Below are 25,981 nucleotides of genomic sequence, written 5' to 3' on the forward strand. Positions count from 1 at the left end.
CAATCAAAAGCACAAAAATTGAGCCCTTTCCCCTTAATCCACTTATACCCAGACACTTCAGTAGATCTGTTCCTCAACCAGAGTGCCCCCAGCCCTGTGCAATGCAACAGGCTCTGGGTATTCCTTTAATAACATGTTATTCTTTGGGTACCATCAGATAGGACTGTGTTCTTTTGCACATTATGTTTTGTTTAATTAGAAAAAGAGAACATATGTTCTGCAATACAGTGAGCTGAATTACAGATACATTAACTCAAAGCTTGCTTTCTTATTTTTGTGTCAAAACTATAACACTTACCACAGATTTTTGTGTTTTTACTGAATTCATATGGATATAAAACAGATTTCATTATCAGACAACTAATTAAAATGGTGGAGAGAAAACAGTTATGCTGAATTAAAGTTCTTGGAACTTAAGCTTATAGAGCAGAAATCTATGGCAACAGTTACAGTATTACATATTCCAAAACAGAATTTATTTGGATAGGAACAGATAAAACTCTTGTAATTATTTCTCTAGCATTTCTTTTTAGTTGAATACTAAGATTATTTATGTCTTCTTTATTCAGACAATTGCCTTCCTTCTCATATAAAATATTTCCTGTAACCCCTTTCATTCTGAGTGATGTGTACATGTGTCTAAAATGTGTTGTGTGCAAAATATTATAACAACAAAAAGCTCTCCTTTTGTTATAATTAGTTATTGGATATTTGTTCTTTAAAAAAAAACCCTTCTAACTACAGAGGGGAGCCTACCATTTCCCTTAATGCTGATATAGTTACACAAAGAACAGTCGAAGAAATTTCACTTAGGAATCATCATTTTATATCTCCTTTCCAGCACTCAGGTGTGTTCTGGACAAATCCATGCCTCTAGCTCTGCCTCAGCCGCTCCCCTATAAACAGGAAATCAGTTGGCACATTGTCCTACAAGAGGGGTCACCAACCGGTAGATTGCATTTGACTGGTGGATCCTGGAGCCTCTGCCAGTCGATCGCTATCTCCAGACGCTAAAAGTCTGGTGGCGCAGAAGGGCTAAGGCTGGCCCCACACCGCTCTTGGAAGCGGTCAGCACACCGGGGGGACAGGAGTCTCTGCACACTGCTCCTGCCTGCAAGCACCACTCCCGCAGCTCCCATTGACCAGGAATGGGGAACTGAGGCCAATGGGAGCTGAGGGGGCAGTGCCTGCAGAGAGGGGCAGCGTGCGGAACCACATGCCCCCCCGCAGGGCTGCAAGGGCGTGCTGGCTGCTTCTGGGTGTGGTGTGGGGTCGGGGAAGACAGGGAGCCTGCCTTAGCCCTGCTGTGCCGCCAACCAAGTAAATGCCACCTGATGGAAGCCCGCACCTCTCCTGCACCCCTAGCCCTGAACCCCCTCATGGAGCCAGCATCCTGTACGTCCTCCTGCACCCCAACCCCCTACTCCAACGCTGATCCCCCTCCCAGAGGTGACTCCCCATACCCCAACACTCTGACCCAGCCCAGAGCCCCCTCCTGCACCCAAACTTCCTCCCAGAACTTGCACCCCTCACCCCTCCTGCACCCCAACCCTCTGCCCCAGACTCAGCCCGGAGCCCCCTCCCACACTCCGAACTCCTCGGAATCAGCCCAGAGCCCACACCCCAACCCGCCGCCCCAGCTGGGTGAAAGTGAGTGAGGGTGGGGGAGAGAGAGGGATGGAGGGAGGGAGGATGGAGTGAGCAGAGCGGGGCCTTGGGTAAGGGGTGGGGCAGATCCTGGGTTTCACAATTCAAAAAGTGATCTTGTATGTAAAAAGATTGGAGACCACTGTCCTACAAGATCTACTTTCTGGTCTGTAGGAATCATCTACCCTAAACACAAGACCAGCTTTCCTTCAAAAGCTCTACTTGAACAAAAAGATTTCTTCTTTATCTTAGATATGTAAGGGGTCTTTTGTGTACTACTCTGTTACTAACTCAAGGTATATCAGATAATAATTATGCAAGATTCCACCACACTATAGTGACTGAAGACACTGTTAAGAAACAAGGATTATGCCTGGGGGAAATACAAATTCTGTGCCTAAAAATTTTGTGCACAATATTTTAAAATTCTGCAAAATTCTGCATATTTAATTTGACAAAATAACACAATATAATCATGCAAGTTTCAATTATTTTGACAATTTATTTCAAAATACCTGTCAGCAAGTATATCTGTAACAATACAGACAACAAAAAAGATTCAGAAAATGTTTTTTGACAAATTGATTCCTTACTAGACATATTAATAGAGACTTCTGAGTAATAATTCATTTAAATTACAATACAGAAATGTATTCCCCACACCTCTCAGAAGCAGTGAAAAGACTTGGGGGTGTCAGCGGTAACAGAGGACCTCAGGGAGAGGGAAGTAATTGCTGGGAAGGATCCTGGGAATGAACCTGAAGGGTTTTTAGGTGTGGGTGGGAGAAGTATGGAACACGGTGTGTTTTTTTGGGGGGGGGGGAGATTATTAGGGAATTGAGACCTTCCCCCATGCAGACCCTGGCTGACCCTTACCCTCTCCCATTCAGTCAGGCACATCTGCCCCATCCTCGTGTGTCCCTGCTCCCCCTTCTCCCTATCCTCATGTGTCCCTGAACCCTGACTCAGCCACCCCTACTCCCCCAGCCCAATGGCATCACCCAAATAGCTCCTGTAACCCCTCACTAGCCCTTCTATACCCCAGTCTAGATGACCCACTAGCAGCACCATGTGCCTCAGTCTGTTTGTCCCTCTCCCCCCAATGTCCTGTGCCTTCTCACCCGGTCCTGTGGGCAGGGTGCTGTGAGGAAGGCAGCCATTGCCCCCTCCCTTTCCATGGCCGGCTGCTCGGCCCGGAGTCATCTGCCCTTTCTTTTGGTGCCACAGCAGTCTCTGGTGGGCAAAAGGAGTAACAGCAGCACTTCCCTGGTAGAATCTATTTTCTACCAGGTGGGAAGGGGAATCTGCAAGGGACATGAATTCTGCGTATGTGCAGGGGTGCAAAATTCCCCCAGGAGTAAAGTGCAGGTTATACTAAGACTCCAACCATCATTCCTTGCCATATCCATGCAGCAGCTTTTACCAGTAGTTAAAAATATGTCTAGGTGCTCATTTTTCACTGCCAAAAAACTAATGCAAATTAGGCATATAGCTGTAAAACTTTCCAAGTACAAAGGAGGCAGGGAGAACCCCAAATTCTTTACAAGGAGACAGTGCAACAAGACAGACTTGTTTGGGAAACTATATGGGTAAAAAGCATACCAACAACATAATCAATACTTGTGGCACCTAGAGACTAACAAATTTATTAGAGCATAAGCTTTCGTGAGCTACAGCTCACTTCATCGGAGCTGTAGCTCACGAAAGCTTATGCTCTAATAAATTTGTTAGTCTCTAGGTGCCACAAGTACTCCTTTTCTTTTTGCGAATACAGACTAACACGGCTGCTACTCTGAAACATAATCAATGTTTCTTTAGCAATGTCCTCATGCTAGCTGAGTATTTTGCTGTATTTTTAAATTGCCTATACTTCATTTTAGTATTTAAATAGTCTCAACTAGGTGATGAAAGTAAATGTTAATTAAAGTAAATGATGTGAAGGAGGAAATCTTGAACCTTTGTTGTTTCAATGTAGAAGCTTTCTGTGAGGCTGAGTTAACATAAGTCCAGTGATTTACATTGTGAACCCTGTATTTTTGCTATAAACACTCTCTTAAAATGAAAGCAGAATACTGGAAAAATTGCAGACAACTTAAAGTCTCAGAATTTGTCACTTATAAAATCTTGTGTAGGCAACCTGGTTATTTGGCAATACAAGTACATGGTATTTGATATTTTTCAGCACAGATGGCCTCCTATCTGAGCACTCACTTGTCTTCATTATTGTGCTCCAACATTATAAAATCCTTCTTCATATTTATTATGTTAAAAAACTGCTAATGGAATGGGCAAGTCACCTTCTAAAGATGCAGGACTTCCTTTAATCAATGCTGTGTATATAGAGTGCTTTGAAAATTTAAACTGTCTGTAGCTTTGTCTACACTAAGCAATTTTAACAATTCCCAGACTTGAAGTCACAAAAGCCTTATCTTCAGTGGGAGCAGTGATAGCCCTAGTGAGAAATGCTTGATAAAGGTCTATTGTAGATAGATTTCATAAGTGATAGTGGTAACACCCTTTGTTTCCTAGTGGGTGACCAAAGTATGAATCTTAAAATCCAACTTCTGCAGTAGGGTTGATGGGGCCTGGCATTGTTGTTGTGTAAGTGCCTCTTCCAAAAGAGGAAGAGTCACTTCAGTGGTAAAGCCTGCCAGCTGATCTTGTCAATTTCCTACCCATGGTAATGGGCACATTAGGAATGCCTACGATAGATGGTGCTGCTTCAAGATAAGCTAGCTCAAAAGCAGTTATGTCCAATTCACTTAGCCAGAGAAACGTTACAATATTCAGAAGGTTCTTAGCATGGAGGAAATAGTTATATGAAAATGATGTAGGGGATCAAAGGGGGGAAGGCCTTTTCTGAAGACCCATAGCTATTGTTCAGGACTTCTGAGTCTATCCCATAGATAGGTTTCAGAGTAGCAGCCGTGTTAGTCTGTATTCGCAAAAAGAAAAGGAGTACTTGTGGCACCTTAGAGACTAACAAATTTATTAGAGCATAAGCTTTCGTGAGCTACAGCTCACTTCATCGGATGCATCCGATGAAGTGAGCTGTAGCTCACGAAAGCTTATGCTCTAATAAATTTGTTAGTCTCTAAGGTGCCACAAGTACTCCTTTTCTTTATCCCATAGATACTAAATTCTTGATTGGCTTGGGTACACAGGGCACTCTTGCCTATGTAAACAAGTAATTATCAACAAGTAGTTGCCAGACAGCAGTTGGGTAGATCTGAGCAACATCCATCTTCTAGTGGGAGAGGAGAACCATCAGGACCCTTCAAGAGAAGTGAAGAGGCAGTCTAACCATTCACCTCAAGTCCCCCTGGCGAGAGAGACAATAGATTCCTTGCCTTCCCAGAAGAAGCTGAGTTTGGAGGAGTTGAGTGCTCTCTCAATATCCAGAAACCAGTAATCCTTTGAAGTATAATGAGAACCAGTATACCATTCGAAGTGCTAGAGAAAATGGTGCAAATGATATAGGGTAGCAGAAGGAAAGGATTATCGGGGTTCTCAGCACAAATTTTATAACAACCTCCTTATTGATATTCACAGCTATTTCTGACCCTTGTTATCAAAAGAACAGGTGTGTGGTTTTCATTGTTTTTCAGAGTTCTCATGTGTTTGGTGTTGCAATCACAATGCAATAAGGTGTTTCAACTGTAAAGCCTATTTCAAGTGTTCAACTTTGGAACTAAAGACAGGTTTGATGTAACTATTACTGCACTTGTGAATGCTACGTGGAATGTTTGTGCTATTACTTCTACTTTGAGTGAATATAAGATTTAATATGCAGAGAAATTACTGCATTAACCTTTCATCTATCTACAGAGCGAGTTTTAAGCTTGCAAGTGAAGAGTTTAGTAATTTTGATACTGCAAATTATGGCAGCCCAATCAGTACAGGATTTGTTATATTAATTGAAGAAGGGGAATTGAGGATCCAGCAAAGAAAGGCAAAAACAAAAAAAAAGTTTTTTTCATAAACTCGTATATTAATATTAGTGACTTGTCTAAAATTGCTGAAGATGGTCTAAAACTGAGGCCAACAAAGGGAGTTATATTTAAGTGTTTACATTTTCTTCATCAGATTTTTTAAAATTGTGACGCTGTTTCAGTTTTGTCCCTAAAGGCTTCAATGTATAGCTCCTTACACAAAGGAAACAAAATTCCCCCTGCTAAATATTTATTTAAGCTCCAGTATAGTCAAATAACGGAATGTTTGACTTTAAGAGTCAACGTGGCTTTAAGAGAACTACAGATTACTTTTGTACCCAATCCCTCTACCAAAATGTTAATCTCTAGCTTCCCTACCCTAGCCATTCTACACAAAGCCCTACTGCTCGTCCTTTTCCTCTCCTGACACTCTAACCGCATCACACTCTAGTTGCCTTAATTCTGTCACTTGTTTCCTGTTGTATTTTCAGTAACGGCTCAGAGCAGTTTGTGCTGTAGAATGCAGATCTCAACTGGGAATCTACGAGCAGGTTTCAGGGCCGGCGCTAGACTCACTGGGGTGCAGGGCAGAGAGACTAAGGAGCCAAAGCCTATCTCCCGCCTCCTGGGCCTCAACCCCGTCAGATTTACACAGAGAAAATAATATTCAGTTTTTTATTTTTGTGCCTATTTTATCCTTTTTTATATTATATATGTGTGTGTTTAACTGTATAACTATCAATTTAATACATCTTTTAATCTACTAGATATGCAGAAAAACAGTTGTGGCACAGGTGGGCTGTGGAGTTTTTATAGCATGTTGGGGGGCCTCAGAAAGAAAAAGGTTCAGAACCCTTGCTGTAGAAGACGAAAACAACAACTCCTCATAGATCCTGACCCAACTATCTTACAGTCTGAGGCATCAGTCCAGAAAACTCTGCCTGGGTAAACTCTGTGAAGCCAATGGCCTTCTTTGTAGGCACAGAGGTCTGCCTCCATCGAGCAGTTCGCATAGTTTGGGCGTAAGTTTTTAACATCTCAAATTCTACTTTGCCTCTGCCTTCAAGGCTATACATAACCTCATGCCCTCTTACAACTGATATGTCCCCTGCTCCTCACAGATTTCTTCTTAATACTCCCTTTCACCTCATTCTTTCACTTTCATGCTCCCGGCTCTCCTTCCCCACTTTTACCATGACTCCTTCTAGGTTTATCCATCCAATACTCTGCAAACTCTTCTTTACATTAAATGTTGTTCTGCATCTCATTTCTAGCTTTCTGTAATTTAAGATTACGCTCTGAGATTCAATCTTACACTGCCTGTAAAGTACCATGTGAATTTATGATACTATATAAAAATAAACATATTCAAAATGTTATGCAGAAAATAAAAGTATTTCACAGGAGTGACTATTTATTCATTTAAGCCCTGTTTAAAGCCCAATCACTGAGACCCTTCATCATTGCCATGCCAGAAACTTGCACTCCAGTCAAGTCAAAGCAAAAAGTGCAGCATCACATAGATACAGAGCGCAATGAAATGTTTAAAACATACCCTGACCTTTTAAAAGGACATGCACCCTCTTAAAAATCTGCTGAACTATGAAAATTATTACAACAACTGAGGTCCATAGAAATTCAGTCACTAGTACCTGCATTTTGTTGCCTTTGGCTGAGACTGGCCTTTCAGATCTTCTCTTCTAGATATGCAAAGTAGAAGAGCACTAACTGCCAGGGGTATATCATGGAACGGTTACACTTAGCAGAAATGGACACGTGTGCTTTTTGTACCCTGCCTAATATACACAAAGGGGCCTGCACAACTAGAACAGGTTGAATCTGCTCAGAGGGGAAGTAGAGGTGCTTGATCTGCTGCCTGGGCATATTCCATTTCCAGTGAGTCCACAAAACAGAGCACTTTAATTATATTAAAATACAATATGTAGGGCAAACAAATATACCACTTTGTCAGACTGGTTGAGCAATTTTATCAAAGAACAAAGCTGACTAGATTTTTGGCAATAACCAACTTATCTTCATCATATTAATTATTATTTGTGTTATCATAGTGCCTAAGAGACCTATTTATGGACCAGGAACCCATGTGGTAGGCACTGTACAAACATAAAACAAGAGAAGACAATCTAACTTCCTTAACTGGTCTGATTTTTCTAGGATTTGATTGCAGACATGCTTAAGTGATTGGCCCTCAGTTGCAAAGAGCCAATCCAGATTCTTCCAAAGCTCATGAATACTGAGATCTAGACTATTATAGAAATTGAGGCCATCTGCAAAATGTGGATCTAGGATTGAATTTCAAACCCCTTCTAACAATCTGTATGTCAATCTGGATCCGGGTTTTGGCAAGAATTCTAATATAAATGTGATCTTGAAATTATTAGCTCCACAGAACCAACATTTGTTGTACTCTGACATAGCAATATCTTTATGCAAAAATCAAAATAGAAGGATGAAAAATGAAACTTACAACTCCAGCATCCTTGTAAATCTCAGCCTCATGACAAGCTTGATCAGTGATCTGGGTTAATGGCAACCTGCTCTGTGGTGTCCCTGCAAAGAACAATAATGTTATATGTCATGATACAAGCAGAAATCAAAACAAGTCAGAGTTAAATTAAGATTATTGCAAGCATTGACAGAACTGCCAAAGTAGGCACAAACTGGCAGAGTAAATAATGTGAGCAGTAGGCTGTTGCACAACGTCTCATACCTTAATGGTATCTTGTCCCTAGTAGAACTTGATTGACATGGTTTGACTACTAAATTCCTAAAACTGGTTTAAAAGCCCTCATACTTCAGGAATATCAAATGTAACCTTACACTGAATCAGACCAGCACCTAGCTTGTCATTCTTGCCTGTAATTGTGATCACACCTCATTTCTTTACCAGAGACAATGCATGTATTTCAATCTGTGGCAATGTCACAGGCAACTACTCTGCACCAGTGGTGGGAAATTAATACGAAGAAGACCAAAGAAATTGACAGGAAGAGATGTTTGGTAGGGATTCTCCAATGATTCATGAGAAGTAGAGGTTAAATCTTGCATGCCAGTTTTCCCAGAGGCACACAAACAGGAATGATGCACAGGAGACAATTTAAAGACTGCACTGGTGTTAAGAGGAAGGTTCTCAGTACACAGGATTGTATCCAAGACCCAGAGATACAACTACAATAGCAAACTGTTGCAAAATAACTCATTGATGAGTAACAGACAAAAAGCAGTGAAGTCTGCTGTTTTTCTGTCTGTTCTCCCTAAAGGTCAGATGGAGTCCAAAAATATCAAGTGTCCTCTGATATTTTCATGCCTAACTTTAGGCTTTATTTTCAGAGGTGCTGAACACTCACAATTCCAACAGAAGAGGCATTCAGCACCTCTGAAAATCAGGCTGTAGATGTCACAGATTGGGCAACCAAACTCAGAAGCCACTCTAAAAATACCGAGCCTAGTGAGTGCTCCACCTTCAATTTGTCTGCCACAGCCATAAGATCACTCTGGGCAGGGCCTGAAGAATTTGCCTGACACTGACTAGCTAATATTACAGATGCTCCATTGTGAAGTCAAGGGCAAATGTCCCAGTGAAGAACCTGCATGCTCATCTCACCTATTGGGTTTCCAGCTAGGTCACTGTCACTGTATCCTGACAAAAAACCCTGATCTTTTGTCTCCCACTCCCTCTCATAAATTTTCAATTCCCCCCAGTCACGCTCCAGCACCTTCCCTCCATGGGAATGGTGAGCTCAGCGACAAGGTTAACTTCCAATATTCCCTAAAAACAACAACAACAAAACAAACAAACAAAAAACCACACAACAACAGGGACGGCAGTTCTTCTGGCTCCCTTCCCAAGAGCTCAGGATGTGGGATCTTAAATGTCCCGCTCACCCAGGGCTGCATGGGAATCTCATAAAATGTCACCTACTCTAACGTTCTGGACAGCAAAGCAAATCCAGCCAACAAACTTGTGCAACTTAAGTAAAGTCCAGGGAGCGCACTCCTACGCAAAGACTGGATCTAGTTACACATAACAGCACCTGCTATGTTGTGATCATATGGTGCATAGTGCATTTCTACCTTGCTAGGTTACAGACATATGGAGGAAGGCAAGAGGCAGCAAGCTGGACAATGTGGAAGAACGTCAGTATGCTAGCTCCACCCCACTTCTCTTCTGTGCCTTGTTGGATGTTAAGAAATAGCAAACACGGGTCAGTGGGTATTAAATCAGACTCACTGGACACAGGCTTATCTGAGCTGCAATCAATATATTTTTACCTGGTAATGCCCCCACATGCACCATCCCAATGACAACTGATTTTAGTCGCCCAAAGAGCTTCAGAAACTTCATGACCTACGGGAAAACAGACGGGGGGTGTCAGTCAGTCAGTCAGTCGCAGGGGGGCAAGCTCTGAACGCTCCTGTGGTTCGCTACGGAGAGGTACAGCCCCGTGTGACGGCGGCAAAACAGGGGAAGGGAAGAGACGCGATTTAAAGTGGAAAGTCGGGCTGTCCTGACCCAGGGCCGGCAAAGCCCACACAGGCGGGCGCCCCAGGCAGCTCCCCCCGGGCTCTTCCCCTCCCAACGCCGGGAGCGTCCGGCCCTCAGCCCTGCCCCGGCCGCTCCCCGTTACCTGGGCAGGGCCTCTCGGAGAAGCCCCGCGGCGCGACCCCTCGGCCCGGCCCGGCCCGGCCCCGCCGCCGTGTTTACATCCAGGGGAAGCCACGCTGCTTCCTCCCGCTTCCGCGTCGGGGCCGCTGACTCCTCCCCTGCGCCCGCAGGCCCCGCCCGAGCCGGCTGCCCGCCGAGCCGGGTGGCCGCGCCGCCTGGCCCCCACGCGCCTCGCCTCCTGCCCCCGGGCCCAGCCCCCTGCGCCCCGCGCAGACCCCGCCCCGGCCGGCTCCCGGCGGGGCCCCGCGCGGGGCCACGTGTGCGGCTCCCGGGCCGGGAGGAGGCCCCGCGCCCTCTCATTTAAATGTCCCGCTCGGCCGGGGCCGCTCTCTGCGCAGGGACGGGAGCGACCGCGCTGTGAGGCAGGAGGCGCCCAGCGGAGCCCGCCCGCCCTGCCCCGCGCCCCGCCCGCCCGCCCGCAGCCGCCGGGCAGCGCCTCGCACAGGGCACCCTCTCCCCGGGGTAAGGCGCGGGTGGGCGGCGAGGGTCGGGTGCCTGTGCCCGGGGCTCCCCCTTGGCCGTTTGCCGGAGGTGCCCCAGTGAGGGGGAGGTGGGGAGGTCCCGGCCCCGGCCCTGGCCCTATCCGATCCCCCCCCCCCATGCACCCCGCATCCGACCCCGGCGGACTCCGCCCGGGTCCCCCCCCCCCCCGCCCGGCGATGAGGGCCACCGCCGCCCGCGCGTCCGGAGCCCTTTGTGGGGCTGGGGAGCTGCAGCTGCTGCCGCCTTCGCCTTTGTGAGGCAGTGACCTGCCCCCCTAACCCTCTGCCTTTTCCTCCTCCTAAGGTCGGAGCCAGCCTCGCCCCGTCCCATCCAGGCACCATGCGCAGGGAGAGGTGAGTCTCTCTCCCCAGCCCCCTGCCGGCGTGGGGGGGGGGTGGAAGAGGGTAGGCCACGGACTCCATTAGGCAGATCCCAGAGGAGACTCCCTCGAGGGGTTTATGGCCCGTATCTCTGTTTCTTGGCAGTGACTACGTGGATGAGAAGGTCCCCCACAAGGGTGAGGGTGCTGCTGATCTTGCCATGCGAGCCCGAAAGAGGAAAGCTGATGTGGCCACTGTAAGTACAAAATGGCTCACTTTGATCCTCTAGGGCTAAGTCCTGCTCTGTCATTCCAGTGTAAATGTGGATTCTCTTTGCTGAACCATGGCCTCTGATGCCCTTGCTGGATTGCGAATGTCCATGTGGCATTTGGAGTGTACAGTAACTGGGTCAAGTGCTGTGCTTGGTCACAGGGGTGTAATGTGCCCGGCGCAACAACTGGATTTACACCAGTGTATCTCAGAGTGGCAGAGTTTGGCCTGGAGTCTGTATTCTTGTTAGCACATGGTTCTCTTTTCTTTCCCCCCCATTGTAGTTCTTGCAGGATCCTGATGAAGAAATTGCTAAAATGGAAATGAACAAGAAAAAGCAATATGAAAGCCAGGTAATTGATTTGGCTGTGGATACATAGTTACTGATACTACTGTAATTTTTTTAATTTATATAGTTTTCTTGGAACGTAGAGCATTTCATCAACTCTATACCTACATCACCACTAGCATGCTGCATGGTAATGGAGGAGGGGAGACTTTTTTGTCCAGGGACACTAAGAGAAACCCCCTCCCAATTTACCCAAGGTGACATGGGATCTTTAACATTCTCATAAAACAGATGAGGTCTGTCTGAATTCTTGTGGTATTACTATAGCATGACTAAATGTCCTGGTTTGCATGGGCTTCATGTATTAAGGCCTTAATTTTGCATGGGTAGATAGCTGCACAGAACCCCATTTACTTCATTGGAGAGTTGTATACTGCAGGACTGAAGCCTAGGACACATGTCCTATCTACTTCCATATAACTGGCAGTTCGGACCCTCTTGCAGCTGTCTCCCTATTTTAAATATGAATGGAAAAGAGCACATCTGTATTCCTCCTCCAGCCCATTAATGGTTTGTTTTTGCTGTGACACTGAATGTTGTCTGAGTGCCAAAAGGTGCACAGTTAGGATTTGGAAATTTTATGTTATATACTAGGGGATGTACACTTCTGTGGCATTGCTGGGACTGAAGCTTCTAGGTAAGGTATAGTAATCCCTATAAAGGCACTAGGGGTTGTTCAGATAGACAGCAGTAACTGGCCTAGGAGGGGTAGAGATGGGGAGGAGAAACAATGTCCTTAGCAGGCAGTGCTAGCTTTCTAAATCTCCCTGTGATAATATTAAGATAACTTAATTTTGATTTTGAAACTGTAGTACTCTAAACTTCATTTGTTCGTTCCATTCTTCCCTTCCACTTCCATTGTTCCTTTGTTCCACAAACTTGGGTATGCTATCAGTTACTGCCCCACACTTTCATACACAATATGAGATGTGTACTGAGTTTGTGAGGTTTCACTCACTGTACACCTTTAAGGTATGTGCAGATTAAATTTGGCTGAGGCATGAAGAAAGAGAATATACATACATGCTCTTCCTTGTTGGGATTTGAGCTAATTAATGCACATGTAGGAGAGTATTTAAACTACAAAAGTCATGAGTGGGGAATACAGTACCCTGTTCATTCAGTAATAGGGTTACTTATGTATAGGGCCCTACCAAATTCACAGCCATGAAAAACGCGTCACGGACTGTGAAATCTGATCTTTTGTGTGCTTTTATCCTATACTATACAGATTTCACTATGAAGATCAGTGTTTCTCAAATTGGGGGTCCTGAGGCAAAAGAGTTTGGGGGAGGGGCACAAGGCTATTTTAGGGGGGTTGTGGTATTGTTACCCTTCTATGCTGTCTTCTGAGCAGGGCGGCCAGAGCGTGGTGGCTGTTGGCCGGGCACCAGCTCTGAAGGCAGCACCCTCCCAGCAGCAGTGCAGAAGTAACGGTGGCAATCCCATACCATGCCATCATTTACTGCTCCACTACTGCTTTCAGAGCTGGGTCACCAGACCGCAGTGTCTGCTGAGTGAGGGCCTAGTTCTGCAGGCAGCAGTGTAGAAGTAAGGGTGGCAATACCATACTATGCCATCCTGGCAGTGGCTCTGCCTCAGAGCTAGGCTCCAGCCCACCAACCGCCTCTCTCCAGCTGCCAAGCTCTGAAGGCCTCACCGCTGCCAGCAGCAATGCAGAAGTAAAGGTAGAAGTAGTGCAATCCCCCCTATAATAACCTTGCGGCCCCCCACAACTCCTTTTTGGGTCAGGACCCCTACAATTACAACACAGTGAATTTCAGTTTTAAATAGCTGAAATGATTAAATTTATTCTTTTTAAAATCCTATGACTGTGAAATTAACCAAAATGGACCGTGAATTTGGTAGGGCCCTACTTATGCATAATGCGGTGCATCTAACCAGAAGTGGCAACTGCAAATTTGAAGACTGAAGTGCTACATAACAGATGGACATCATTGTTTGGAATGGTCTCTGCTTGTTGCAACCACATATACTAGCTATCACTCAACATATTAAGCAAGGATCAAATGGTGAGCATTTAATGAGGGGATCTCTCCTTCCCATCTGTCTTCCTTTTCTGCAGTATATTAAACTAATTTCTCATTTTTGACAAGGGGGAGCTGTCTGTCCTTCCTTACTTTTTAGGGAGGGTGGAGAAAAGGAATTGTATCCCTCAATTTGAGGTGTGTGTTTTTTATATATATATTACACAGTAGCTACTTACTAGTAAGTTCTAATAACGTGTACCCAGATATTTATGCCCTCTCCCGAAAACGGTAGTAGAAAGAAAGTTGAAATGTTTAGCATAAAATGCTCTTACTGTAACTCTTCTTATTCCAGAACTAGAAATGGAATTACAGTCTTGTCTTAACATGAAAATTAGATTTTTTTTTTTTTAAATAGATGTTGGTACAATTCCTTCATGAATGATTGGTGTATTGACATACAGTTAAAGCACCAATTCCTGAAGTGTAAATTAAAGACTTAGCTTTCTGTAAACCCACTTGGCACTGATGATAAGGCCCTGCAACTCTGTAGCTCATAAATAAGAGGTACCTGAGTATCAGTCTGTACATTGAGAGGATTTGTGGATACTTTGTTATAACAGTTATCCTTTGACAAATCCATGAAGCTAACATTTGGTTGCATAGCAGCAGCTCTTCGGTATGTGGTGTGACACAAGCTATTCTCTGATAATAAATTGCCATAGGCCACTAATGAGACTCTGTGCAGTTCCACCAGGAGTAGAGCAAGCTTATATGATTTCTTGTGAGAAAGCAAGATGGTGCACAATAATAGCATAGCAAACTTCAGTGTGCAAGTAGCCTTAAATCCTGTGCAACATACACTGCATTACATAAATACATTGCATTAAATAAATTATTGTATACTAGTTGAAGCTCCATTTTGCTCCATGTATAAAGTAGCACTCTCGCATCCCACTTATGGCATGTTAATACCCAATTCATTAGTTTGTTTCTGTTGAACGTAAGCTTTTAATTAGGATGAAGTTACCCTTTGTGATGAAAGAGTGGTTATATCAGGCTGATGGAAGCAGAGTACTGCAGAAATTCTGTATTTGGTTTTGAAGTAAGATAACAGGCACTGTTCTCAATTCTCAGCCTAATTTCGGTCATAACTAACATGAGTGCTGATACATTAGCAGGATGTTTTGTGAAACAAAGGTCCTTTAAACAGAGATTATTTTTTCACACAACATACCAAAGGGAGACCCGGATGATGAGCTTAGTAGCCAGTGTTATCTTTGATATAAATTATGTGGACTATCAAATTTAGGGTTGGGAATTGAAGCGTTAATCACAATGATCCCTTCCCTTGTCTGACTTCTTTAACATTTCTCTTCATTTTTTGAAACTGGCTGGTAGAATTGTCTTGTCTGTCTTTCCTGTGTCATAATACTTGACTCTAGTGCAGTGGTTCTCAACCTACTTATTGTGGGCCACATCCAATACTGCCCATATGGCTCAGAGGATGTCATACGGGCCGCAGCTGTATGTTGATTGGGTCGCAAGCGGCCCATAGGCCCGCAGGTTGAGAACCACGGCCTAGTGCCTTCAGTGAATGAAACTAAGTAGAATTACATTGTGTGTCACTTTCTGTAGGCAAATTGCAGGAGAACAGCATTATTCCTAACATGTGGCTTCAGGCACTAGTTGCTAGCACATGCTGGGCTTTGCGGAGTGGGGGAGGGCAAGTTTATGTCCCTCTTCCGATCCCACCTTCATGTTTGGTAACTTCAATGCTGATGATCCATCCAATCTTCCGCTTCTTATTTCCTCTTTGACTCAGAACTACTGAGGGAATCTCCTACATACAGCCGTGGTCTAGGCTTTATTTGGTGCTGTGCGTTGCTGCTTGTTCACTCATGGTTAGATTTCTTCATTCTTCATCTGCCTTCTGCCTTTGCTGTTTTTTGTTGTTGTTGTTGTTTTTTTGTGTGTGTGTCCTATTACCGCCAAGCCATTAACTTTCTTGAGTTCTCCAACTCCTCATTCCTGTTGATATAGATAGCATATAAATACAGGTTTTTTACTGCAGCCATCATAGAAGTATCTGAGCCTTGCCAAAGAACTCCTTGGACCTCACATATAAAACCACTCCAGTCCTCTTCCACGCTAGATTCTTTGGCTTCCCTTTCTTGCTGAATCCTGGTCTTGGCTTACATCCCTCTTCAGCTCCTGCTCCAGCATTGCAGAGTGCCTTTGGAGGAGCCCACAAACCATAGGATTTCCTTTGCTACGCTGCCAAGATTTTCAGCTGCACCTGCCATCCTGGATACAAGGGTGGGGTCCCTGCAGAGGAGCCAATTGCAGCTCCAGGATTTGGAGACTAGTTACTTTATGCAAAATAAACTTACTAAACTAAGTTTTTTGGCAAAAATTGAACTAGTTTTTCTACCTAAGCCTTTACCCATTCTCCCCCACCCCCACAAATGGCAACTTGACAATCCACTCAGTTGATGTAAAACTTTTTTGATGCATTTCCTCATCTGAAATTGGTGCTGTCACAAAATCTGTAGCCGTTTCCATCTCCCCTGCAAAAACCCTTATCTAAGCAATAATCATCCCTCACTTCAATGACTATAACCTCTTCCTCCTCACTAGCTTGCTAGATGGTCATCTTGCTTCTCTTTAGCCTATTTAAAATGCTGCCTCTAAAGATAATCTACCTTGTTTGCTGCTCTGACCACACCTAGCCCCTCACCTATCATTTCACTTTTAAACATCATTTTGCTCTTAAACCTTAGAGGTCCTCTCATTCCAATCCTGTTCAGGTTTACTTATTTTTTTTATTTAAAAACACCCACTGTACTTCAATGCACTGAAGAATTGCATTGCCTTTTGTTGTTCCCCTTTGCCCTCATTTTGTCTACATGTTTAGATTGTGAGCTCTTTGGAGCAGGGACCTTGTCTTTCTGAGGTGCCAAGCATGTGCCATGTTATACAGAAAGTGTATAATTCTCCTTCCTTATAACTCTCTTATCCAAACCACAGTCTGTTTAACTGCACTCAAAGGACTGAAATCCATGCCTGCCATGTAATTGGAGAACAAGGTGTACCTAAAATGTAACTTAGAGGAAGGACAAAAATTAAGTGCTGATGTGACACTTTAAACTTTCAGTTCATAGGGAATCTACTGTCATCTTACTCTGAATGATGCATCTTTTCCCCCCAGTTAAATAGTAACACAAACCGCACTGGGATCTTGGACATAGCTGTGCACATGCCTGTGATAGATTTGCATGCACAATTTTGAGACCTACTTTTTAAAGAGGAAAACTGCCTAGCTTTTTCAGGCAGTGGCTCAAATAGTACAAAGCAGTTTTCACTATGAATAAACCAAAACGTGGTTATGAGCATTCTGAATCTGGTGCTGGAAAGTGTTGTTAGTTGTGACAAAGGCAGACTAAAAACCCAGGTTTGGAACTGATTCATAAGTCTTTTTATTTTAAACTTGTAAAACAAGTGTTTTCTATTTAAAGCAGGCTGAGAACTTGCTGAAGCTTTTTGACCCTGCCACTGATACAAATTGCTTTCCTTTTTCAGTAAGATGGCTGCCTCCAGTACTAGGCTCAAATGCCAAGTTTTAGTTAAAATAAAAATAAATGTTTATTCATGGTGATAGGATTTTCTTTCTTCGTGAACTTTCAGAACATTGGGCTAAGCAAAATGGGTTCTGTCTTTTTTTTAGGAACTGAGGTGATAGCTTTATACCAATGTCTTGCTTTTTTAAAATCTAGTTTGCCAAGATAAGCCTTCTTTAAAGGAAAGTAGCATTAGGTCTGTGTCCTGTTCCAAATACATAAATAACAAGTTTATAATAGCTGGAATGTCAGGTGTCTAACATTTGCAGATTTGTTGTTAATTTATTCTGTATATGAATGGACTAGCTATTATGAGTTTATTCGTTCTTTTCTAAGAGGGAACATCCTAGGGCAAATAAAATGTATACAAAGTCATTTTCATACATCTGAAGTGATAGCAAAATGTTAGCTTTCTGCTTACCCAACTTCACAAGATGAGCAGTCAATAACCTCTGAATCTTGAAAGACAAAACAAAATAAGCATTCCTCCTCTGCCGTGTTCATTAACAAGGACATTTTGCACAAAAGCAGGCTCTTTGTCTGGGAATCTCATTTGCTTATTCCTCACCTGAGTCCTAATCCTTGATTGTCGTCTTAGCATATGTGCAACATGCCTCATGTGCAATGTGAACAGCATTCATCACCGAATTTGGTCCGCTGGATCATTAGTGCCTGGCCCAGGCCAGGGAATCTGGCTGGGATTGTGATGCCATAAACCAAAGGATTAGAACTTCAGGTGGGGAATAAGCGATGCGACTCCCAGACAAAAATCCTATTTTCACACACAATTTCCTTCCATCCAAAACATCGCGACAGAACTCTTTATAGAGAACACTTTGTCTTTCTGTGGGACATCTGTGACCCTTCAATCCCAAAACATGAAAGGTAAATGACTTGTTTTAAGATCAGCAATTGAAAGTCTTAATGTGAAAATACACCTTTAAACTTGTTCTGAATTTTAGCTGCCTTCAGGAGTGATCACCTCTCTGACATAATGTGTCTTGTGTGGAGTCTGTGTGCATTAATAGCCCTAGAAACTATAAAACCAGTTATAGTGCAACATTTTTTTCTTTCCTTTAATAGCCATCTTGGAATAAGGATGTCCAGAAAAGTCCCCATATGCTGATTCCCACACCAGATAAAGATGAGCCAGTTAATATTGGCTTTTCTCATTTTGTACACCTCAGACTTAGTCCATCTAGAACTTCACCGCTACCAATTCTGGGGTAATTGTATTTCATTCCCCCTTCTTTGTCTGTCCCATTCACCACTTAACAGTTGATACTTAACATGTTTATATTTTTTCCTTAGCTGGGCAAATAGAGATGATGTATGGAAAAACATGCTAAATAAAGAACAGACATATGTGAGAGAGAAACATTATATGCAAAAGCACCCTCTCTTGCAACCTAAAATGCGAACAATTCTTCTAGACTGGCTAATGGAGGTGAGCTTTGCTGTTCTTGCTAACACTTTAAGTGTGCTGTAGGTATGTATAGAGATGTCCTGAATAACATGAATTTTTCTAAATGTATTTCACAGTGTGATCTGATTTTCATGAACTTTACATAATGCATAAAGCACCAGAATATTAGTGGAACTTGTTTACTCAGTGCACATCTAAGAAATTTTACCAGTGTTGGTACCAAATAAGTAGAACTTAATGGTTTCAAGTGTGCAGTTTGATGATTTCATATCTAATATAAGGATAGTTTATCAAACTTGTACTCTGAATGTGAATGCCTGCTTCTGCCTGGAACTTGCATGAAATGTTTTATTACAGTATTTTGTGTTCTAGACTAAAGCAAAACAAATGAAGATGAAATTATGGTGGAGAGGAAGTGACGGGGTGTGTGTAGAGATGTTGGGAACCCTGTAATGCTTAATGTGTCATAATTCAAATAGTTTCAGCGTATACTACATGATATGCAACTGTTTCTAACATGATAATCTTAGAATTGAAAAGATACTATTTTTAAACGTTCTTGTTGCACAGTATCTTTCTGTTGGCCACCTTCTGGCTTAGAAGACTGAAGAGTTCTTCTCAGTCACAACCAACTTGTAAGAATTTTGTTTTCTGTTACAAACTGTGGGGAGGCTACATATTTTTGAAAATGAAGACCTGATGCTCTGGTCTTGTAACATGCATGCTTGTGTGTGTGTGTGATTTTTTTTGTTGTTGTTGTTGGTTTTGTTTTACACACTACAGCCTTGTCCCACTGATGTAAGTGCCATACTACACTGATATAACTCCACTTCCATGAGAGTGCTTATATTGGGCTTATGTCAGTGTAGTTAGGGAAATGCAGTGTCTGTGCAGACATTGTGTGAAAATTGATAAGAAAGCCAGGCAGCTAGAGCCCAGCTGCCTCTGGCTCCCCACTCCCAGTTGTGCTACTGCCCAAAGGCTCCCTGCTTAAGGAGCCAAGAAGCCCGGGTAGCTGCTCTTCCACTCCTGACTGGGAACAGGGAGGCAAGAGCCTGGGGGGCAGCTGGGCTCCGAGTAGAGAGCTGCATGGAGCTGAGAGCCCTGGCTCTCATCCCCTCATGCTGCCCCTCTTCAGCTGGCATCAGCCACCGCAATAATTACTAGAGTTGAAGGGTCACATATGTCCCATGGAAAGACATCACTGCGGTGGCTGTAAGTTGACCTACCATAAGTCAATTTACAGCTTAGTGTGGACATGATACCACTCTTCTTACCCATATTTGATTTCAGCTCTTTTTTATATTAAAAGCTACTGTACGAAATATTTCCCTAGATTTGTCTTATTAAATGTTATACGCTGCTTGAGACAAAACCCCCATTGTAAGTACATGAGTTGGTTTGATACCTAAAAGGACTTGTATGTACTCTGTGCTTTCCTTATGAATATGCATTACTGTTTATCTCTTGCAGGTTTGTGAGGTCTACAAACTTCACAGAGAGACTTTTTACTTGGCACAAGATTTCTTTGATCGGTTTATGGCAACACAACAAAACGTTGTAAAAACACTGTTGCAGCTTATTGGCATTTCATCTTTATTCATAGCTGCAAAGCTTGAGGTAAAAGTCTTTAGCTTCTACCTAAACATAAGTGGCTTGGAAATGCTTGCTTCTGTTCTGTGCTGGGCCCATCTTTGCTTTATGGAAGTCATTGAGGGGGAAAAGAATTTTTGGAGGAGCTTGTGGGAAGAAAGAAGACTCCACTCTTGCTACAATTCCCCTCTGGCCCATTTGACCCTATATAAGGTTACATCAGATTATGCCATTCCTTTGTACTCATAGGAAATTCAAAAACTGAGGTCAAGTTAGTTACCTTGGGTTTTAAGGTTGGTCGCTGGATACAGAGACCACTTCTAAGTAATCTACCAATAAAGAACATAACTGACATTGTAACTAGATGACATAACTCAAGAGCTATTCCTCAATTGTTTGAATAACTCGACTATTAAAATAAGTGACTTTCTCTTGGTTTTAACTCTTAAAGGTGAAGATAAATAGAAATCTCTGGAATGTATTTGATTCTTTAAGGTATTCTTTGGCACACATCCTTGCTCTGTTTCTAAATCATAAGGCCTCATCAGATATTTATTTATTTTTACTTTATTTTATTTTTTTTAAGTGTGAGTAAGGTAAAGTTTATACCTGTCAATTGAGTGGAAGGGTTGGGGAAGCCAATTTGTCTGAAAAAACAGATGTGTTTAAAAGAGCATTTAAATTGTTAAGCTAAATTGGGGCTAATGTCTGTTTCTTTCTCTCCCCACTGCATCTTTTAGCAAGCCAAATTTAGACCAAATATATCCCATAACCTCTAGAGATACATCCTCATACCACATCTGCATTGGGCACCAGGTTTATAATCCTACATTTGGGAAATTAGAATAGGTCATTGGCCATGTTGTTCCTATTAATATTTCTTTTAGAGGGCTAATCCTCTTGTAAGGTGACACAAAAATAGACACCACTTCACCTCCCCTCCCCCCCGCTAAGATTGGAACCTGGCCCCTCGAAAATGTGGTGGCACACTGTTTGTGTGTGGTGTGTTTTTTTTATTTTTTTTTAAGGCTGAATGAATAAACATTTTTAGGAATATGCAGGTATTATTTCTCCATGTATGCAGTAGGAATAGAGGCGAATTTGTGAGGTGGTAGAATAACTGACACGAAGATCTTGATAGGAGCTCTGAGAACATGCACTGTATCTCTTGCAGTCAAACTCTATTTTGGACTTAGACTGATAAATCAAAAATGGAAAACTAAGATTATGAACAAGAAATATGCTATTTGGGAAGCAATTTTTTATCATTACCATGATTCATGAGAGTCAACAAACACTTGCTCCCATGAGATTTTAGTTTTACACAATTTGAAATGTTCAGTTTTTTTTTTAAATGTGGAATATCTACATTCTACTTGACTTATATTTTTGATCTTTCAGGAAATCTATCCACCAAAGTTGCACCAGTTTGCTTATGTTACAGATGGAGCTTGTGCAGAAGATGAAATCCTCAGCATGGAATTGATCATTATGAAGGTAGTTATAAAATTGTATCATTTAAATTTCTGTAAGGACCAAAACATGGTGTGATCGACTACAGCAGAGAGCTGCAATTAGTGTTGTTATATTCTAGTAGAATAATATTTTCCTGTAGTTAAAACTAGTGCCTTATAAGATGTAGAAATTGCATACTTCTCAAATGTTACAGATAAAGTGGTTTGGTTAGGTTTTTTTTACATGGGAAAGTTCAGTTTCACTAGGAAAAAGAACATGGTTTGTTTTCTTTGCACTACTACCATAAATGGGAATGCAGTCTCCCACCAACAGTAGGTAATGATGTAAAGAGTAAGATGCATATTCTAATAACATTTTTATTAACCTTTTTGTCAACTTTATATCTTTTTTTTTAGGCTCTTAATTGGAACTTAAATCCACTGACGGTTGTATCATGGCTAAATATTTACATGCAAGTTGCATATCTAAATGAGCTTTATGAGGTGTTGTTGCCACAATATCCCCAGCAAATTTTTGTACAGATAGCAGAGGTAAGGATGACTTCATCCCCAAACACCATACATCTCATGCTAAGACTTGTCATTTGTAATATGAGATTGTCACATGTTAGGAGTCTGTCTTCTCCCTGTGTAGCTTTTGGATCTCTGTGTGCTCGATATTGGCTGCTTGGAATATACATATGGAGTACTTGCTGCTTCTGCTTTGTACCACTTCTCCTCATCTGAACTGATGCAGAAGGTTTCGGGTAATTAATGCTTTCTAGTTGCAAATATTTGTCTGACAAGTAAGTTAACCTAAAGCTCACATAAATATCTTTACCTTCCAGGTTATGACTGGTATGATATAGAAGCGTGTGTAAAATGGATGGTTCCATTTGCTATCGCTATCAGGGAAGCAGGAAGCTCCAAACTCAAGCACTTCAGAGGCATAGCTTCTGAAGATTTGCACAATATACAAACACACATAAACAGCTTGGATTTGCTGGTATGCTGCTTTTTTTTTTTTTTTAAAAATCTTCACTTTGTGTAATCTGTAGAGGCAAAAACTATATATTCTCTTGCAGAGTATAGGAATTTCAAGGCTTTTTTTTAAATTTATGACCTGATAGAGCAGGGGTGGGCAAACTTTTTGGCCTGAGGGCCGCATCGGGTTTTGGAAATTCTATGGAAGGCTGGTTAGGGGAGGCTGTGCCTCCCCAAACAGCCAGGTGTGCCCCCACCCCCTGGGACTTCTGCCCCATCCACCTCCCCTGCTTCCCGTCTCCTGACTGCCCCTGGAACCCCTTCCCCCATTCAACCCCCCTTTTTCCTGCTATCTGACCACCCTGACCTCTATCCACACCCCTGCCCCTTGACCACCACCCCAAACTCCTCTGCCCTCTCCAATCCCCCTGCTCCCTCCCCCCTTACCGTGCTGCCTGGAGCACCGGTGGCTGGCAGCACTACAGCCGTGCTGCCCGGCTGGAGCCAGCCACGGCACCGCACAGCACAGAGCACCGGGTCAGGCCGGGCTCTGCAGCTGCGCTGCCCCAGGAGCTAGTCACTGAGAGCATTGCACTGCTGGCGCAGTGAGCTGAGGCTATGGGAGGAGGGGGAACAGCAGGGGAGGAGCCAGGGGCCAGCCTCCTGAGCCAGGAGCTCAGGGGCCGGGCAGGAGTGGCCCGCAGGCCATAGTTTGCCCACCTCTGTGATAGAGCAAATTCAGAAACTAAATGCCTTTTAAAAAGTGATACCCAGTATATACTGAAGGACCTGTACTTAAGAGTGCATCTGATGACAAACTTGAGCTTAAATTGCAAGTTCCTTTGGGCAGAGACTGTCATATTTTGTGCTGTGCCTAGCACAAAAGGGCCACTCTTCAGATTGTGGGCTCTTGGTGATGGCGTAATACTCTGAGCACTTGAAAGTAATTTGTACATATTATGTCAGAAACATACTACCATTTTGTAAATACTTGTCAAAGAAAGAAACAAAACCCCTCTAACTTGGTTTTCCCCTAACTTGGTATCAGCTTTGGGATGCTTCAGATGTTGCATACTGGACTTATTTTTTCATAAGGATTATAGAACATGGAGCTTCCCCATTATGTTTGGAAAGATAGAATAGTCTAATTTTAGGAAAGAAAACATATCCCCAATTTGGATGACTGCTTTTGATTTATTTTTAAATGCCTTCTTTCTTTCTCCGCCAGTGATTAAATTCTCACTATTGGCTAGTAAGATCAATATCTTATGGTCTCAAGGTTTGCTAGCAGTTGACTAGTTGAATAAGTCAAGCAATAATGTTTTAAGCAATTATAATATATAATGTCAGAATATATTTGCTTGATGCAATTACAGCTCCATGTATCATAAACTGGAGTTAACTTTTTATTCACTAATTCTTTTATATTAAAATGGTTTTGATTAAAATGTAGTAGATTTATAAAAACACCTCTAAAGCTTACTAGCAACTGAAATTCTGCTTTCTTACACACTTGTAAGGTCTATCTAATAGTGGTTAAGGGAATTCAAAATGCTGCTAACTTTGATCTATCATGATTTAGAGTGTCTGACTAGCAATATAATACATGCATCTTATTACAGTAAAGTTGTTTGGTAGGTCTCTATAGGAACCTGCCAAATTGCACTCTGGACTCACATTGGTAATACTTTTTTAAGGCAAAGCTGCACACTGGAAAATTGAAGAATTAGCGCTGCTGCGTTACTCTCTGACTTATTCTGCTATCAGCTGGTTGTTCAGAGGCAGTCTTAGCTTTGAAGCAACTTCAGTGCTATAGTGTAAGAATTTTTAAATTGATAATAGGTTGGTGAAAACAAACTAGAGAGGTTTAAATGTGTGAATGATAGCTTTGGAAAAATAATGGGCATTTAAGTAATACCTCAAGTCTTTTGCATATCATATAGAATATCAAAGTTGATTTTGTAACATGCTAACTTAAATATGACCTTTCTTACGTGTTCAGGACAAAGCTCAAGCAAATCAGGCCATGTTGGCTGAGAAAAATAGGACTTCTCCTTTACCCAGTGGTGTCCTCACACCACCACAGAGTAGTAAGAAACAGTCCACTGGGATGAAGCTGATATGACTGCAAACTGTCTACATCAGAGACAATTTAGCTGAAGTGCCTGTTTTTGCTGGTTCTGAATCCTGCTCCATTATGGAAATGCTGCCAGTGACGTTTATAAGCTTTTATGGATTCTAAAAAAGAAACTTGCATTTTTTGTGACAGAAGAATCTTCTATATGAAAGTTTTTATTAACTATTGATATTTTAAATAAATGGATCAAGTACACCAGCCACTTAAAAGAATGCCGAAGAGTGCTCCAAATGCTGCTAAGGAAGGTAATACTTGATGTGACCAACTGTTCAAGCTTTTTTTTTTTTTTTTTTGAAGTTAAAACCTGCAACTGTGTTTGTGTCTGTCTGTCTTTGGATATCCTGGGGTCATTTCACCTTGTGGGGGCAAATGGGCTTGAGAATGCTGTGGAAGACTACATTTTAGAGCCTCTTTACAAGCTGTTGGCTTACAACTTGATGACTTTTTAAAAACCCTTTACGTAAATGCTGCTATGTCTCTGTATATCAACTTTTAAATAAAAATGCTGTCCAAGACAGCTGGTTTTATGTGTATTTGTTGTATCAGTGTGGTAAAGGTAGCTGTTTCGAAGCAGAAAACATGGGGGAGTTAAAGTAAGGATATCTTCTGTTACCATCAACTGCTTCCCTGCGAACTAAGTCTCTTCTTGGATACAGAAATGTGAACATCCAGAGAATGAAGCTGTGAATGCAACTGAAAACAGGGACTATTCATATTGTGTATTTTTTCAAATATTTTGAATGACTACTTCTGGAAACTGATATTCCACCTCCACATATTGCAGGGAGGAGGAGATGTAAACCAGCTTTGCAGTTCGTCCTGGCACTTGTTTTTCAAAATGTCAGTGAGCAGTTTCTATGCAAATGTAATGCTGAAAATTCTGGGAGGCTTTCAGCATTACTCATGCTAGTTTCCCATAAACTAAGCAGAAGCAGCATTAAACTGAGGAATGGAATACAAGTTGTTTTGGGTTTTCATTAAATTCCTGGTGGTCAAACTAAAGCTTGCTGGTAACTCTCGTGTTTAGAAGTAATTTAGCATGTTGGGTGGCAGGGGGAATCTGACAATCTAAAGCCCTAATACATTGAAAA

General features: G+C 42.5%; 2 protein-coding genes across 2 annotated transcripts in view; one reads left to right on the plus strand and one right to left on the minus strand.

Annotated features, from left to right (window-relative positions):
- Positions 1–10,392, minus strand: part of LOC119841265 (uncharacterized protein F13E9.13, mitochondrial-like) — a 34,226-nt gene extending 23,834 nt beyond the window's left edge. The window contains exons 1-3 of the mRNA XM_038368567.2: positions 10,229–10,392; positions 9,873–9,948; positions 8,068–8,150 (exon numbers count right to left, since the gene is read on the minus strand). Of these exons, the coding sequence (XP_038224495.1) occupies positions 8,068–8,150; positions 9,873–9,945 (156 nt within the window). The 5' untranslated portion in view covers positions 9,946–9,948; positions 10,229–10,392. The remainder of the gene's footprint in view (positions 1–8,067; positions 8,151–9,872; positions 9,949–10,228) is intronic.
- An 84-nt stretch (positions 10,393–10,476) lies between these two features.
- Positions 10,477–25,163, plus strand: CCNE1 (cyclin E1). The gene is made up of 12 exons (XM_038368924.2): positions 10,477–10,728; positions 11,053–11,102; positions 11,235–11,325; positions 11,624–11,692; positions 18,380–18,522; positions 18,608–18,743; positions 20,196–20,342; positions 21,717–21,812; positions 22,187–22,321; positions 22,425–22,536; positions 22,618–22,775; positions 24,756–25,163. The coding sequence occupies exons 2-12, from the start codon at positions 11,089–11,091 to the stop codon at positions 24,876–24,878; spliced, it is 1,224 nt and encodes a 407-aa protein (XP_038224852.1). The 5' UTR covers positions 10,477–10,728; positions 11,053–11,088; the 3' UTR covers positions 24,879–25,163.
- The last annotated feature ends 818 nt before the right edge of the window (positions 25,164–25,981 follow it).

Source organism: Dermochelys coriacea, chromosome 12, assembly GCF_009764565.3.
Source record: "Dermochelys coriacea isolate rDerCor1 chromosome 12, rDerCor1.pri.v4, whole genome shotgun sequence".
NCBI classification, from domain to species: domain Eukaryota; kingdom Metazoa; phylum Chordata; order Testudines; family Dermochelyidae; genus Dermochelys; species Dermochelys coriacea.

Excerpts from the sequence above, each read along its gene's own strand:
- CCNE1 (XM_038368924.2), top strand. Across the intron at positions 11,693-18,379 it reads AAAAGCAATATGAAAGCCAG|CCATCTTGGAATAAGGATGT; the intron begins GTAATTGATTTG and ends TTCCTTTAATAG. Across the intron at positions 22,776-24,755 it reads TAAACAGCTTGGATTTGCTG|GACAAAGCTCAAGCAAATCA; the intron begins GTATGCTGCTTT and ends TTACGTGTTCAG.